General features: G+C 38.2%; 1 protein-coding gene across 2 annotated transcripts in view; it reads right to left on the reverse strand.

The window, feature by feature from the left end:
* The window catches only part of THSD7B (thrombospondin type 1 domain containing 7B), a 919,482-nt gene that overhangs the window by 787,445 nt on the left and 114,192 nt on the right, over positions 1-17,845 (reverse strand). For both annotated transcript variants that reach the window (XM_032145845.1, XM_058434423.1), the window contains one exon: positions 10,240-10,413. In XM_032145845.1, coding sequence (XP_032001736.1) covers positions 10,240-10,378 — 139 coding nt within the window. In that variant the 5' untranslated portion in view covers positions 10,379-10,413. The remainder of the gene's footprint in view (positions 1-10,239; positions 10,414-17,845) is intronic.

The following is a 17,845-nucleotide window of genomic DNA, read 5'->3' on the forward strand; positions in this document are numbered from 1 at the left end:
CAGGAAAACAGACAGCAAAATTCAACTTATCAAGAGGACATTCTTAGGAAGAGTAGACAACGTGGAAGGCAATTTGAGGTATATCATTCAAAAGAGAGGATATAAGTGAAATACTGGGGACTAAATGTTGAGCCATCTCCACCAAGACCCACTCCCTTGCCCTTTTTTCAGCAGTCCAGCGTAGGCAGTAGAAAAAATGTTCCTGTTCGAGGAGACGCTGAATAGCTCCTGTACTAAAAATTATACATTTATTATGACTAAATCTATTTTCCCTTCTTACATAACAGCCCAGTTACAAACTCACCTTCCCTTGTGGCTAGCAGTGGCCAGGTAGCTATCTTCTCACCGGTGAAATTTGTGAACAGAAGTGATGGGTCATGGCGGTTTTAAAACACATCTGTAAATTATTTGCCACTCCTCCCATCAAGAGATGATCTGGAAGCTCTCTCCTTGGAGACTTAATTGTAACCAACAGAAGGCAGAAAAAGTGACCATGCATGGCCCTCAGGCTCGTTAAGAACAAGCCAAGCAATTCCTCCCTGTTTCTCTGTGGAAGCTTGCTCTGAGAGCCTTCAGACACCTATGTAAGGATCCTGGCTGCCCTGAAGCTTCCATATGGCGAGACCACACAGAGAGAATGGGATACCTGAAGAATTTCAGCTGTTCCAACCCCAGCTAGTTAAGTCCTCCCAGCCCAGGTGTCAGCTATGTGAGTGATGAAGCCCTCCAGATGACCCCAGCCCCTGAACCAGCTGATTACAATGGCACAAGAGAACAAACCCAAGTGAGAACACTTAGCAGGGCCTAATGACCCACTGATGTGTGAACAAAATTGATGTGTTATTGTTTTAAATCACTATTTTGGGGTGAGCTATTACACAGCAATAGAGAATTGGAACATGGATGGAACTGCTGTGTCACTTGTTTGAAATCTGTTGTTCTGGACTTCAGCTCTTACTTCTTTTCATCAACTAGAACATGGAAATGCCTGTGACCCAGCTTGCATGGGCAGAGAATGATGATGTCTTTCCCAAATATGAAAGAAAGGTGCCTGGCTGAATGGACACAGGGAGCGGAGCCTCCAGTCTGGACCACTAACTACATGATTTCACATAAGAGGGATCTGAGCTTCTATTTTTTTAAGCCACTGTATTTGGGAGCATCTTTGTTATAGCTGCTTAGTCTCCACCTTGAAGAATAGAGTTCCAGAGAAAAAACTCCGGGTATTGATAAATATAGATTATTTGAAGGACCCATACTCCAATAAAAAAGCCAGCTGTCCACACAAAAATATTTTGACAGTGAAACCCAACAGCTGAGTCATGTACGTGGAATGTTGAGTCAGTTTTAGTGTCTCGCTTTTAATAATGTGAAACACTAAAGAGACAGCCAATAATTAATAGAAGAAAGCTCACTATGTCAGGGGCCATGATCAAACACATAAATGAAGGAAACAGGAAAAAATGACTCAGAAGAAGCATAAATGGTGCAGAGAATGAAAGGAAAAAGATTAAACTATCCTTAATATCCTCTGAATGAAAAGTCACTACATCTATGAAACAAGATGCAATTAAAAACATCATAGAACAACTAAAAGACCTTACAAATTAAAAATGGGATTGTAGAAATAAAAAAAGTTCAAAATAATAGTGAAGTAGAAAAAAATTTAGAAATTAAAATAAATCTACAAACAATAGACAAATATGGAAACTATCTAAAAATTGAAGATCAGTAGGAGAGGTCAAACTTTGTCTAAGGAGTTTCAGAAGGAACTGACACAATAGAGAAGAGGAAATTGCATTAAAAAAAAAAAACCTCAAAAGTGTAGGACAGGGCCAGGCACGGTAGCTCATGCCTACAATCCCAGCACTTTGGGAGGCTGAGGCAGGTGGATCACCTGAGGTCAGGAGCTCGAGACCAGCCTGGCCAACATGGTGAAATCCCGTCTCTACTAAAAATACAAAAACTTAGCCCGGTGTGTTGGTGGGCGCCTGTAATCCCAGCTACTTAGGAGACTGAGGCAGAAGAATCGCTTGAACCCGGGAGGTGGAGGTTGCAGTGAGCCGAGATCACACTACTGCACTCCAGCCTGGGCGACAGAGTGAGACTCTGTCTTTAAAAAAAAAAAAAAAAAAAGAAGAAGAAAGGAGAAGGAGAGAGGAGGAGGAGAAGGAGGAGGTGGAGAAGTAGAAGAAGAAGAAGAGGAGGAGGAAGAAGAAGAGGAAGAGGAAGAAGAAGTAGAAGTAGTAGTAGTGTAGGACATGGACATGAATGAGAATGAGTACACCAATCGAAATATCCTACAACATCTAGCACAATAAAGAAAAAAGGCTTACCTCAAAGCATATAATCACGAAATTTCAGACTTCATGGATAAAAAAGATTTCAGAGAAAGAATAACAAGCAAACAGGTAGCAATGTGCAAAAAGGCGAGATCAGAATGGCGTGAAACTTCTCAGTAATGGCATTGGGGACTATAATACAATAGGGCAAGACTTTCAAAATTCTGAAGGAAAAAATGCTTTTTAACCTTGAATGTCACACCCAAGCTATCACTCAAGTATATGACAAGCACAAAGACCCTTTCAGACATCAATGGATTTGAAAAATTACTTCCAGTACACCCTATTTTAGCAGTACTAGAGGATGTGTTTAGCAGTTATGGAAAACATGGCAATAAAGGCAAAGAAGAGAAACAGAATAGGAAACAAGGGATTTAAGATGAGCAAGAGCAAAAGGATGTTCCACAGATGATGGCTATGCAGGCTGTGCAGGGGGACAGGACTGTGGGAAAATCTCCCAAAGAAAAAATGTAATAGAGCACTTGGAACTGCGCTTGAATCTTTGAACAAATTAATGATGGGCATGTGACATATCAAATGGAGCTTTGGGGAAGAGCGGCAGTAGGTTTAAAGAAAAGCAAGCAAAACAAAAGAGGCAGAAATTTTTCATTTCTCTGTAAAAGAAAAAGCTGAACAAGAAAGCATGCAGGTGCACAGCACACTGCTTGGCCCAGCAGAGGACACTACAAAGAATATGGGCACTGTTTGTTGATTTAAATATTTTGATAGAACAATTTTGAATAACTGTAGTAAGGAGGAGAGGAGTAGATCTAGGAGAGATAAATCCTTAACTAACATAACAGAGAGTCAATAGGAACTATGTAATATCTATCAACTAAGAAGTATCAATCATGAGCATATTACCTAGAAATATGAAGGTGAATATCAGAATAAACAGCAAAAAGAGTTGAAACTGTCTCTTTATGGAACTGAACTGGAAGGTGAGATATAACTATAATATCTCATTATAAAATTTAGAATAATATTTAAATCTTTAACTATGTGAGCCTGTTTTTTAAAGATTGAGTTCAACCTCTTTTCCAGAGATGATCAGAAATGGTACTTCAATAAAGTGACATAGAAATATATTTTCACATTTACTGATTTATAAATTTGACTTTAATTTACAGTCATTTTATATCCTCTCCTCAATATATACTACAAGCTCTAGAATAACACGGGTCATACTTTCATCTCTTCTCAACTCCCCTAAATACACGCACACACACACAAGCACACACACACACACACACCCCAAAACACAGTGTCCCTTGTTTTATTTAATGTGCTGGGGATATTTTTTATGTTATATTCTTATTATATAAGTTATGTATATTCTTGATACTTGGAGTATATTGGTGAATAAAACCAGCCAAATGCCCTGTCTTCAGGGAGCCTATATTTTACTACTACTTAGAAAAAATATAGCAGAGTAATTTATTTCATGCAATTTAGATTAAGATGGATGTTTTTCTGACCTATTGGAAACCTTGGAAAATTAGTGACTGTGGTCTATAAAAAAATTAGAATTTTTAGTGGTGAACCCCAGGCCACATGTCTATACTTTTGGATATTGCTGATTTAACATTCATGCCTCTTAGATAAACCAATATCCATGGAAGTAATTAAAATGATGTCAACATAAGTAAAATTTCCAGAAAAAAAATTTCATGAACTTCTAGCACATATTTTAAAAAACAGCTCTCTCCTAAGAACATTTTATTTTCTCTAAAATTCCTAACCTTTAATATATAAATCGGTAATATACATAATGCAATTTTTTCCTTAAAGTACATTCAACACTGAAAACACTATTATTTAAGCTATAACTAAATATTAATATATGTAAGATACTTTATTCCTTATGCAATGTAATTTTCATAGTCTCTCTTTTCCCAAAATATTAATTCCAATTTATATACTTAGTTCTTAGAAATAGGTCATTATCCTCACCCTTTTTATTCATTGAGCATGAGCTACTGAAATTAAAACTTTCCTAGAGTTTGGCATATATAAAGAAAGTTTTAGACCTAAAAAAGTCAGTGAAATAACTTTGACCATTTATTAATAAAGTGCACATATCTGTCAAATAATCCCCTCTTTTTTGTATGTCTAAGAAAGAGAAGTATACAGAAATAGTATAACAGAAAAGCACAAGTAAATATTTTAAACCTGAAATTATTATATAATAATGGCAGAAATAGTAGCTAACAGTTATTGAATAGCCACTATATATTAGGTCTTTCAAATAGTGTCTTACTTAATTCTCAAAGAGTCCTGTGAAGTGTTTATTATCAATATCCATTTTCAGATGGACAAATATGACTCAGAGAGGTTAAACAACTTTTTCCCCTTAGACAATCAGGATTTGAACATTGGTTTACCTGTATTAGTATTAGTCTGTATTAGTGTTAGTATTATACCTGTATGTGTCTGTTTTCATTTCTCTAAAGGAATATCTGAGACTAGGTAATTTATAAAGAAAATGTTTAATGTCGTTCATGGTTCTACAGACTGTACAGGAAGCACAGTGCTAGCACCTGCTTCTGGTGAGAAGCTGACAATCAGGAAGCTTATAATCAGGGAGGAAGGCAAAAGGAGAGCCAGTGTGTCACATGGCAAGAAGCAGCAAGATGGGGAGTAGGTGCCATGCTCTTTTAAACAACCAGATCTCTCAGGAACTAACAGAGCAAGAATTCACTCACTACTGCCAGGATGGAACCAAGCCATTCTTCAGGGATCCCCCCTCATGATCCAAACACCTGCCACCTGACCCCACCTCCATCATTGGGGATTACATTGTAATGTGAGACTTAGATGGAACAAACATCCAAACTATATCAAGAGTAATCTCTTAGGATGACTGAAGGCTATTTTAAAAGCCTGTCTCTCTCTCTCTCTCTCTCACACACACACACACACACACACCAACAACAACAAACGGAGTTTTCTTCATTTCAGAACGTATTATTCAAAACATAATTTGTTTTCCAGACTTTTTATAAGCTCACTTGCAAAATATACTTTGAGGTGATGAAAATGTTCTGAAATTAGATAGAGGTGATGATTCCACCACACTGTGATGTACTAATATCACTGAACTGTATACTTTGAAGTGGTTAAAATGGTAAAGTTTATATTGTGTGTATTTTGCCACAACAATTTTAATGTCATTTCAGTCCTAAAAGGAAATATATTAGAATTTTATCCTCTACCTATGCCAGATCACGAATTTCAAGCTAATCTCTTCATTTCTAGGACTACATATTTAAATCCTACCTCTTTGGTAGTAGCTCTCAAATTTATATCTCCAGCAGAAACCTCTCTCCTGAATTCACACCCCATAACTTCCTAGTCAACACCTCCACATGAATTTCTAACAGAAACAAAAGTTTAGCATGCCCAATACTGAGTGCTTAATATTCCCTGTATACCAGCTCCTTCTCAGCCCATATTAAATGACAGCAACTCCACTCTTCCAGTTGCTCAGGGCAAAGTCAGTATCACCCATCCCACATCAATAAATCCTGATGGCTTTATCTTAAATCAGGGTTTCTCAACCTGGGCACTGTTGAGATTTTGAAGCCTGATAATTCTTTGTTGTAGAAGACTGCTGTGTGCATTTTAGAATGTTTATCAGCATCCCTGGCTTTTACTCAACACACATGAGTAGCACCCCCAGTTTTGACAACCAGAAATGTCTCCGGGCATTGCCAAATGTCCCCAGCAGGGCAAAATCACCCTTGGTTGATAACTGTGGCCTTAAATATAATATAGCCAAGATTCAACTCCTTCTCCGCACCTCCACTGCCATGACCTTGGTTCAAGCTATCACAATGGCTCTTCCCCTTAATTCCACAGTAGCCTCCTACCTCATCTCCTTGCCCTGCTCTTCTCAGCGAGCCACCCACAAGGATCCTCTTCAAATCATATTGAAAAGAAAGTCAATAAGAAAGTCAGCTTACGTCACCAGCCTCTCAAAACCCTCCCATGTCTTTCTATGTCACATAGAGTAAAAGACAAAATTTTATTCTGACCTATGAGGACATACCCCATGTGGACCCCATCACCCGTCTCACCTGAGCTCCCATCACCCTCTCCATGTTCACTCTGCTCCTGCATGCTGACCTCCCCACATGTTCTCAAGCATGCCCCCCACACTCCTGCCTCAGGTCCTCTGTCCTTCTTGTTCCCACCATCTGGAATGTTCTTCTTCACCTTGATATATCCATGGCTGGCTCCCTCACTTTCCTCAGGTCTTTACTCAGATTCACTTCCTCAGGCAGCTTATGGGCAACCTCCTTAAGCTTTTAGTCTCCTCGCTCCCACTGCATATCCCTCCTCCTGGCCTCATCTTTCCTTCTTAGCACTCGCCCTCATCTAGCATACTCTATTTAACTACTGATCATGTTTATTACCCTCTTTATGAGGACTGAGGATTTGCCTATTTTATTCTTAATCAATTTATCTCATGTACTTGTAACATGCCTGACACAAAGTAAGGACTCAATAAGTATTACTAGAAATAAGTGAACCTCTTAGAACCAAAACTGAGGAATTTTTTAAGAGAGGACGATTTACTGTGGGATCAGAGACCATAATCTGTTCATCTCTACAAAGCAGGCAGGCATGAATAGTTTTATATTGAAACTTAAAACAGCAAACAACATTGTCCCCTATCTGATACTGTTGCTGACGTGATCCTTCTTTCTTGACACAGCTAACAGAGTGCCTGACACCAATACAGATTATAGGATCTCATCACAGTGATGACAGGCATTCAACAGCCTTGACAGATCAATGACCTTGCAGCCTACAACTCAGCAGACTCTCCCTCAGTATGGAAATCGTAAAAAACATAATACACTCACTTATTATTCATAAATCCATTGTTTTTCCAAAGCCAGGACTCATTTAGAAACGCCTGTAATTTGGATGAGGTTGACTAACATCTGACCTACCGATTTGGGGTGTGGGGGTGGGGAACAATAGACACCAGCAAAAGAGTAAAGTGGTTGACACAGCAATCAAAACCCAGAGAACGGTTTCTAGGTTTCTAAAATAAAGTATAGTTATCTGGGTCTCCATGGAAATCTGTTCAAATTCCAAATTACATTGGACCTGAGTTCTTGGATTTGATAACATACCCTAAAAATACAGCTAATTTCAACTGCAATACAGTGTTAAAAATCAAAATGAAATATACTAAACTCATCCGTAAATAGGTAACAGATTCTAAGGCATTGATGTTGTCTTCGAAGGTTATAAACTAGAATTTTTCCAGGGATATAACTCCTCAAATCAATTTATTATTGCTTACCTTTAAAATAATACTGCATTCATGTCAGCATTATTTATAATAGCAAAAAACTAGAAACCACTGAAATGCCAAGCAATAGAGGAAGAGAAGATAAAGCAACAGGAAAACTAGATAAATTTATTAAATAAAAATGCTAAAGAATACTATGCAATCATTAAAAGATGAGGTTGGCCTATGTGCATTAATATGTAATATTCATCAATATATCATTATATGATCAAAGATAGTTGCAAAAAGCAGTGCAGGGTATGATTCCACTTATATGAAATGTGTGTGTATACATACATGCATATATGGCAGAATTAAATATTTTCAGGTGCACCATTCTCCAACCTACTTCCTGCTCAAGAGGTTTACCCGAATGGATACATCCATGGGCTCCCCTGCCTTGTGGTTTTTGGTTGAATTCATCCAATGGGAGGCCTGGCAGATCTGAAAGCTGGAGGAAAGTGAGGTGGGGCCCTTCATTCCCCCGGCCTCCTTCCTATTTTGCTGCAGGTTGGTCGTATCCCTTTAAAAGCCACAGCATTTGTCAAGCACATCTCCAGATTCTGGGAACCACTCTTTCTCCTGGCCCCTACATACCCAGAAGTTGTAGAGGCTCCCAACTGATATAGTTCAGGGTCACTGCACAATCCCTTGTTGCTGTCCTTACACACTGCTCACACTTGCCTACTTTTGTAAATGTCCTTCTATGAAACTCTTTTCAGCTGCCAACTTTGCATGTGCTATTTCTTTCTTAACAGAACCTAATAAATAACTATAATTATATGTGTATCTTGTATGTGATTCATACACATAAACATGCATAAATGTGTACTTACATGTACAAGGAAATTTTCTGAAGGATACAAAAGAGATTGGAAAGGGATACATTGGAGCTTTTGTTCTTAATTTTGTACCTTTTAGATTTCTTTCACGTTTAAAATGTCAGTCATGTACAAGTAATCTGCTTTGAAAGCAAAACCAAATAGGAAAAAATTATATTGTTACCTTTTTGATGGCACTGTAAGGAGGGAAAGAAGTAATGAATACCAGGAGAAGTGACAGTAGTGACTCATATGTTCATTTTAAACAATGTGTTATGTATGATGAAAAGGATCCTCACTTCTGAATCTTAAGTTTGACAGTTACCAAAAAAATTCATCCACTGTAGAGTTTGTTTTTACCATCTTGTTCCAATGACCTACTTTTAGAAAAGCATGCTTATTTTAAAACTTGCTTCAAAATAACCCCATTTTCTTAACACATCTCATTCGTCTTTCAAATTTGCCACTTTCCATTTTAATCATATATTTTTAAAAACTTTTGACAGTAGTCATAAAAATGTGCATATTTTGATTTGATCAAAGGTTTGTCTTTTGTGATTAAAACAAAATAACCCCATTCCCAGAAAGGAAATACTGACTTTCAGGACTATTTCTAAAGCTTCCTAAAACTACTGTGAGGGAAAAAAATGCAAATCAGTAATGAAGTATTGGAGCCCACAATTAAATTAATTTATAGGGGCTTTAATGCAATTAAATTTCATCCAGACTGTATCTCTAATGGTGGTGGTTTTTTTTTTTACTTAATAGACTTTAAAGCATAATTCACTTTCATTTTTGCAAAATTATTTAAATATTACAAATATCACTTTTATACATATTTCCATGGTGACACAATACATTTGAAGTCTATTTAATTTACAGATGATGAGGCCAAAATGAAAACTCTTTGAGGACCATAGATCTTCTATAACATCACAGTTCCAAGATATTAAGTATATAAGTTATCTGTATTTGAAAGAATGGAGTCTTGAGAAAGCAATAAATATTTTAAATGATCTGATTGTGAAACTTAAAGAAAATTAAAATCCAGAGCAAGGAAAAGCATCAGTAATACAAAGAGCTAAGATGTTTAGGGTTCATAATTTAAGTTAATAAATTATTAGGCTCTAAAATTAAATTTAACAGATCTTTTTCGCAGTCAAATTAAGGAAATATTTAGAGATGAACATAAGTTATATTCCAGCCCCAAACTTCAACTCAAATTATTCATATACATAAAGGATCATGCATGAGGTAGCTAAGAATCTCAAAATACATTAACGTGACTTTACAGTCACAACTAACGAGCAAAGCTGTTAGGATAATTTTTCATGCTCTCAAACCTAGAAGATCTATGCTGGAAAGTATTTAGCAATAAATAGCTAACTAGTTTAAACCCTGAAAGAGACATGCAGAACTGGGCCAAAACGTTCTTAGCTGAGAATATCAGCTAAATTCAGATGTCATTTCTGCTACAAATGTGCTGCACACTGGTGAAATACTTGACAAAGGAGAAGTAGATGTAGCTATGGAAATCATAACTTTAATTGACAACAACATGAAAATTCAGAAGGATAACAAGCATCATGGATGGAGAAGACAATTATGCAGGAGTAAAAATCAAATATAAGCTGCAGAATTTAAAAAAAGAATCTATTTTTCCTCTCTGGATATTTCCCACTACTTTAGAAAGAAGAAGAAGAAGGATGGAAAGAATATTCTTCTTGTCAATGAAAATAGGACAAAGGAACAGCCAGGACATTCCTACCTGGTTTCCAGATGAACTGATTATCCTTTTTGCCTTCCAAATGAGCTGCATGGGACAGCAAGAGAGAAAGCAATAGAAAGAGCTTCCTCATGCTCCGCCATACCCAGCAAGTGACTGTTAGGTTGCTCTTTGGAAACATGCTTCAGATTTTTCAGCCTCTTGACTTGCCTATTCCTAAAAGAGAAAAAGAAAAATCAGGTAAGTTTCTTCCACAAAGAAATGATAAAAACCCATTTTGACTGCTAGAACCTTTATTATGATGGTATTGCCAATTTTTCATTACCATGAAGATAGTACATAGAATATCAACCCTGTGGGAAAAGCTACAAAAAGCAAAGCCACATTCTGTTTTTACCATGTTTTGTATTATTTTTTGTAGTGAAGCGTATTCATGAATGAAATCTACCACTGGATGATAAAACTACTTATTTCCCCAGTTGCTTTTTATTTTATACTTTTGGTAAAAAAAAAAAAAAAAAGATCAATGTAACGTGATGATATTATCATGGATTCTCACAGGATCCAAAGTAGTTACTTGATTCCCATAGTAACTCTAAAAAGAAAAGAAACAAAAGCCTGAGGTGGTTAATTCATATTTATACTTTTGGTAAGAAAGTAAGCTTTAACAGTACATATTATTAAAAGAAAGTAGTAAATATATGTTATGTTAAATGTTAAATGTATACCTTTTATTTCTCTGAAATAAAATCAGGTAAGTTTCTTCTGTACAGAAAAATCAAGTAAGTTTCTTCTGTACAGAAATGATAAAAACTGAGTTTGACTGCTAGAACGTTTATTATGATGGTATTGCAAATTTTCTATTGCCATGAAGATAGTCTTTACAATATTAACATTTGAAGGTTAGCAGTTAATTAGCCAAGTTTTCAATCCTTACCCATTGAAGGCATCATCAATTCTATGGACGCCACAGTCCCTGTGTCAGTATATTTTATTCTTAAAAGCAGGGTTGGCAGATACCTTGTATATTCCCTCCCTTCTACTCAGACAAATTCCACGAGGAGCTCATGATTTGAAGAAAGAGATACACATACACGACAAGTCCAAAGTAGGGCAAGGGATGCTGTAACAGTAGTATTAAGAAAGTGGGATGGAAAGATTGAGGACAAGGCAATTAGTTCCTCTGTGCTGAGCGAAAAAGAGAGGAGAGCCTCACACAAGATAATATTTGAGAAGAGCCTAGGGAAACATAAGGACTTGAAGGAGTCAGGAAGGGCATCTCAGGCAGAGAAAACAACAAGGCGTTGAAATGCGTTTTGTGTTTGGGGACTGGTGATTAGGCTGGTGGTTGCTGTGAAGGACAGAAAGAAGAGGGAGGAATGGACTAAGATGAGATTTAACACATAGGTTGGGAGTCAAATTGTAAAGAGCTGTGAATGGCATAATAGGGATTTGGGCTTCATGCTGTAAATAGTAACAAGAATCATAGAAGAGCAAATGATTTTTAAATAACTAGGATCGGTGTGCGTAATGGATTACTAGTAGACAACGGTAGAGAAATTGAGGGCAGTTAGAAAATTAGTGAAACAGTAGTCCAGGCAAGTATTGGTGAACGAAAAGGTCAAGGATGAGGAGAGACTTGAGAAGTCATAGAAATTGCTTCTGGATTTAAAGGATCTGGTAAACAACTGGATGTGCTATATAAGAGGAAGATGATGAAAAAGGATAGAAAGACTGCAAACTTAGATGCCTGGACCATTGGGATCCCTTTACCAAAAACAGGAAACAGGAAGAGGGGCACATTTGAGAACATGCTTTACTTTAGAATAGAATAGATTAAGTCTGACGAGATATCCAGGTCCAGTTTTCCCACAGATAATAAGAAAACTGTAGTGGAGTGAAGGAGATCTAAAACAACTTACCACAATACATGTATTATGAAAAATAAAAAGATACAGGTACTGGAGGGTAAAAAGATTGAACAGTAAAAAGGATCTTAAGGGTAGAAGTTATTGCCCCTAAATATATACCTACACAATTACTACAGGTGGGTGGCAAATCTGACTATGAGCTTCCTAGTGGCCAAAGAAAAGAAATAGTTATTGCAGTCTATGGTCCTCATGTGTATAGGATTAAATTATACCACGCTGCCCACAGTTTTTGCCTTCTTTCTTCCCCCCGCCCCGCCACCAGGAAAAGACTTTGCCCTGCTCCCAAGCACTGTTTGGATTTATATCAGGAGTCCTTGTAAATACAGGTGGCATGCTGAGCCATGTGCTGAACACATTACTTCATCAAATAAAACAGCAAGTTGTCTGTGGTAGAGTCTCGTGGCACTCCTGGAACACTCCAAGGGTATGGTGCAAAGTACAAATCAGTAAAAATTATTCTACAAGGAGTCAAGCAATGAAGTTCCAGTACACAGCTCTCTGACAGCCTGCCTCAATCCAGGGATGAAGAGTAAAAAGCAACCAAAACTTTTCTGCAAATTTCTACACTGCATATCAATATTGAGAAGAGCAAAAGTGGAGTGCTCCAGCTGGAAGATGGTAAAGCTCTGTTGCTTGAGCGGTTTTTTTCTCCAAGAGTGGCCTGTTAGGTGATTTCGTGAAACTTCCGTGGCATTACCAGACACAATTCTAAAACCTCTGGCCTAGAGAACCGAATTGGCCACATTTCCTTAGAGCAAACATCCAAGAATATGATTTGTCACAACTGAGCTTTTGCTAAAAATTAGGCAACATGGCTACTAAATTATAGTTTATTCTAAGGCAATTACTAGCTTACATGGTATTTTTGTGTGAGGCTGAAAAAGGTAGTCCCCCTCCTCAAGTAAAAATATTTTTAAGTTAGTATACTATTACAAAACCTGAATTGTTCTGACCAAGAGTCCTTTTCTGGAACCCCAGTGGACAGCAGCCCAGGCTCTGTGCACATACGGGCATACTGGAACCCACCTGCACATGTGAAGATTCACAGACGCACACATCACCATCAGGGAGCATACTCTGTGCCCTCCCTCCCTCCCCCTCTCCAGAAGAGGAGACAGTGCCACAGTCAGAACCGCAGCTGCAGCTGGAGAAGAGCCTCAGAGACCCCAGAGCATGTTAGGGGACAGACTGCAGCCACAAGCACATGTGTTTACCCATCAGTGCCTGCTCTGCTTAGTGTACAAGTTTCAGGTGTGGGTTCATGCAGGAAGGAGCTCCCCATTCCAGCTAGAAGCCCTGGAATCTCAGCTCCTGCCCTGATGCTCCCAGGTAAGCTGGCATCTGTCTACGATACGAATTGTGGCCCAACAGATGAGACATTTTTATGCACATACACACACATACACTAGATTATGGATATTTCACACTTATAATGGTAAGTTCACATGCTTTAAGAAGCAACACAACAAAGAATGGACTGGAAATTATATCATGATATTTAAAGACTGCCTAAGTCTTTTGTCTCAATGGACGTTCACTCCACTTCTACAGAATGGTGGACTGAAGCCAGGCTATTATATTCTCCAGACACACACACACCACACCATACAAATGGGTGGTTAATTCTGCATAGTATAGATTTGATACAAAGATTTTAGCCTGGACATTTTTCAGAAGACATTATTGCCAATTATATATGCCATTGAGGCAGTTGAAAAAAACCTAAATATTGCCCTCATAAAACAATATAACTTCCTGGTGAATCCTACAAAGCAAATTAGTTTAAAAATACACCCCTGGGAAAGCAAATGAGTGGTCTTCTATATATAATGACAGATCAAAGTCAATGCCATGTCAGAGAGCTTTTGATAAAGATGATGACTGTGTTTGGCAGCGGTTGTTCCTAAGCTATTATTTCCAAAGCTAATAAAGTAATAGCTAGCAGGACCAGTTCTACACAGAGGCTACTTTTTTCATGAAACAAAATCGCCAGGGTATACAAGATAACTTTGTCCATTCTCACTAACGGCCATTCAGCATATCTGAAAACATATTCAGATCACTACAATGTAAACTAAAGAGAAGGAGGGCCAAAAGCATATCTTCTCTACTCCAAATGGCTGTAGGTGGGAAGCTAAAAAGAGATTGAAAGTATTATGAGTTCCAGTGAGACAGCACATGAGCCAGAATGATTGGCCAAGGAGTCATATGGAAAGATGTTGAATTTTGCATCAATCTTTGAATTTTAATTGCAAAGAAAGCCACATTAATATTGTCTTAGCACAGTTTGCTTTGAGCCTTGGTTTTCTCTTAGGCTTCCTCAGCAGTCTAGAACTTGACTCTGCAAAGTGACCTAACTCCTTTAAGGTGCCTTCTGTGATTACCCAAGCCAGGACCCAATAGCAGAAGATCCAGACAGAGTGGCATGGAGAACTTCTGGGCTCCTGTGGTCCCCATAATCTCCTGGCTATCACTAACAAAGCCTAGTGCCAATAGGAAACCAAAAACTGATCTTGACCAGAACAATCTGGAATACAGATCTTACACAATGATTAAAAGAATCTCAATTTTGGACTTTTACTCCTAAAAATATGTGCTGCATGCTTTCTACTGAGCTGATGGAAAGTGCAGAATAGATTGATTTATTTATTTTGACAGTCTCACTCTGTCACTCAGGCTGGAGTGCAGTGGCACGATCTCAGCTCACTGTAGCCTCCTCCTCCCAGGTTCAAGCAATTCTCGTGTCTCAGCCTCCCGAGCAGCTGGGTCTACAGGCGCCCACCACCACGTCTGGCTAATTTTTATATTTTTAGTAGAGACAGGGTTTCACCATTTTGGCCAGCCTGGTCTCAAACTCCTGGCCTCAGGTGATCAGCCTGCCATGGCCTCCCAATGTGCTGGGATTACAGACGTGAGCCACTGTGCCCAGCCCAGAATGGAGTTTGAATACAGGTGTGTCCTACTCCACTGAACCACGTTGCCTCTCTTCCCAAAATGCCTGGAATTCCCATTAAATGATTCCTTGGAAAACAATGGGAGTCATTTTTGTATCTGTAACTTGGGAAGCTACACAAGAGTTCACCATAAACAAAATGAGAGGACAAGAAGCAATTAGAGATTCCACTCCTTTGTAAAACACAATGAAAAAAATGCTATGACTATGATTACAAAAATACATTATGTGGGAGACATGTGCTACCCACGATGGCTTGAATAATTTACATCATGAAGGTCGTTGAATTTCCAAATCTTCTTATTTACTATATATCTTAGCATCCAAAATGTATTTGCAAGGTTAGCTCTAAACTGATGAATATTAAGAGAAATAAAAAAGTTTCTCCTTTTAGCCTCAGTTTTCTAATCATTGAAAGGCCGTTGAAACTATAAAAAATGTGCCTCACACTTCATGAGCATTTCATTTTCCCTTAAATGTATTCTTATCGTTGAAGCCTTTAAATATTTAAAAGGCACAACATTTAAAATATAAAGTAAAGTAAAAATAGTTTCAATTTGCTTTCAGCCTAAAGAAACAGCAATGAGTGGGGGAAAAGGAAACTGTGATTATGAACATCTCCATAGCGCCATCTCATGGTAACTGTGCAGAGAAGATGGCTCAATAAAGATGGCTGATCAATGGGGCTATTGTCTGATCTGACTGCAACATTTTGCATCCCACTTTACCTTCCATGATGGCTTTACCATACGTTGCTGTATACAAGACAATGACCTAAACACTTCATTTAATGCTCACCACAGCCCTGCAAAGTAGTTATTCATATTATGCCCCATTTTAGAGATAAGAAAACTGAGGCATGGTCCATCAAGCAACAACCTGAAGTCGGTTGTTTCCAAGTGACCTCAATGATCTCCCACTGCAGCAAGAGTGACTAGTGTTGTAACTCAATATCAACACAAGCATTTTTTCATGTCTCTGATAATGTAGATCCTTTATAGCCCAATGTAGGTTCTCTTAGCATCTGTACAAGCCAATTTATATCAAATAATTTCACTTAATCGTCACAATGAGCAATTATTCCTATTTTTAGACACAAAAGAGATTGATCCCTAAGGATGTTAAATCAATATTCCAAGGCCATCTCAGCAAACAAGTGTCAAGCTGGGTCACAAAACAGTCCTGACGCCACAACCCATTCTGTTTACATAATGCCTTGTGAACCCTGGTGGTGCACTACCTTGGAGCCTGAGGTTCCTCATCCACAAAATGAGGAGGACAGTCATTGATAACCCTTAGGAATGAAGGATGCTACAGAAGCATGGATAGAAAGTGTATAGATGAGTACCTGACAGTGTACACTGACAGCTCACTAAAGGTTTCTCATTATTACTATTGTCATTGCTTTCTCAAAAGTCAGAAAAACTCCACTCCAGCAATATTTTAAGGAACAGTTTGAATGCAATCCTGCCCTGCAGCAAAATAGTGGAAGATGATTTTTCAACCTTCTAATCTTGTGACTTTGTGCTATATTTCTGAAGAGCTAAAAAGCACTCTGTACCAAGAACTCCATTAAAGATTCACACTGGCCCTGTGAAGGAGAAAACAGGTATTATCATCTCTATTTTATGAGAGAATAACCTCCGGCCTTGCAATGACATGATGTTTAGTAACTTGTTCAGGCCTTTGAACCACCAGCCTCTTCCTCTCTGCACCTCACTCTGCAGACCTCAGCATGACACTCTGCAGGTAACTGAAGAATCCTAAATGGTGTGAAATGTAAGAATGTGGCATGGGAATGCATACCATAAAAGTATACAATCACATGTTTCTTTGGTTTCCTATATTACAATTGCAATAGCTTGGTGTCACGTAATGAAGCCACAGAAAATTTCGCAAAAAGTCATTACAAATATTTTTCCTACCTCTTAACAAACTTTTGCCACAGGACATTAACAGATAAGAAGGGATTGAAATAGGTTTTCTGAAACCTTCAAAAACATAATTTCGTATCTGGGTATCTGTGACAGACATTGCTAGATTCTCCCTTTCTTCTTTTTTTTTTTTTTTTTTTTTTTTAGATGGAGTCTTGCTCTGTCACCCAGGCTGGAGTGCAGTGGCGCGATCTCAGCTCACTGCAAACTCTACCTCTCAGGTTCAAGCAATTTAGCAGTTATGCAACCCTACGGTAAATAGCTTAAAAATTCCCCCTACTTTATAAATCCAAGTAGCTGGGATTACAGGTGCCTGCCACCATGCCTGGCTTTTTTTTTTTTTTTTTTTTTGTATTTTTAGTAAAGACAGGGTTTCATCATCTTGGCCAGGTAGATCTTGAACCCCTGACCTCATGATCCACCTGCCTTGGCCTCCCAATCTCCCTTTCTTCTAGAACTACTATTCTTTAAGGTGTCCACTTGTCAAGGAAGGAAGGGAGAGAGAAGAGAGAGGAGAGAGAGAAAAGAAAGAAAAGAAAAAGAAAGAAGGAAGGAAAGAAGGAAGGAAGGAAGGAAGGAAGAAAGAGAAAGAAGAAAAGAAAAGGAAAAGAAAAAGAAAAAGAAAAGATCACATTCTCAGATTTCCATGTAGGTAGGGCTGCCACGTAACTCAGTTCTGGCCAAAGATTAGGAGGCAGAAGCATCAAGGGTATGGAGATTTCCCTTATCCAATAAAAATATAAAGTCCCCCCCCCCAAAAAAAAAAGTATGGTCTTTCACCATTTATCTGTTTCCCATAGAACACAGATGCAACACCCGGAGGCACCAGA

Source organism: Hylobates moloch, unplaced genomic scaffold, assembly GCF_009828535.3.
Source record: "Hylobates moloch isolate HMO894 unplaced genomic scaffold, HMol_V3 SCAFFOLD_24, whole genome shotgun sequence".
In the NCBI taxonomy this organism is placed as follows: Eukaryota; Metazoa; Chordata; class Mammalia; order Primates; family Hylobatidae; genus Hylobates; species Hylobates moloch.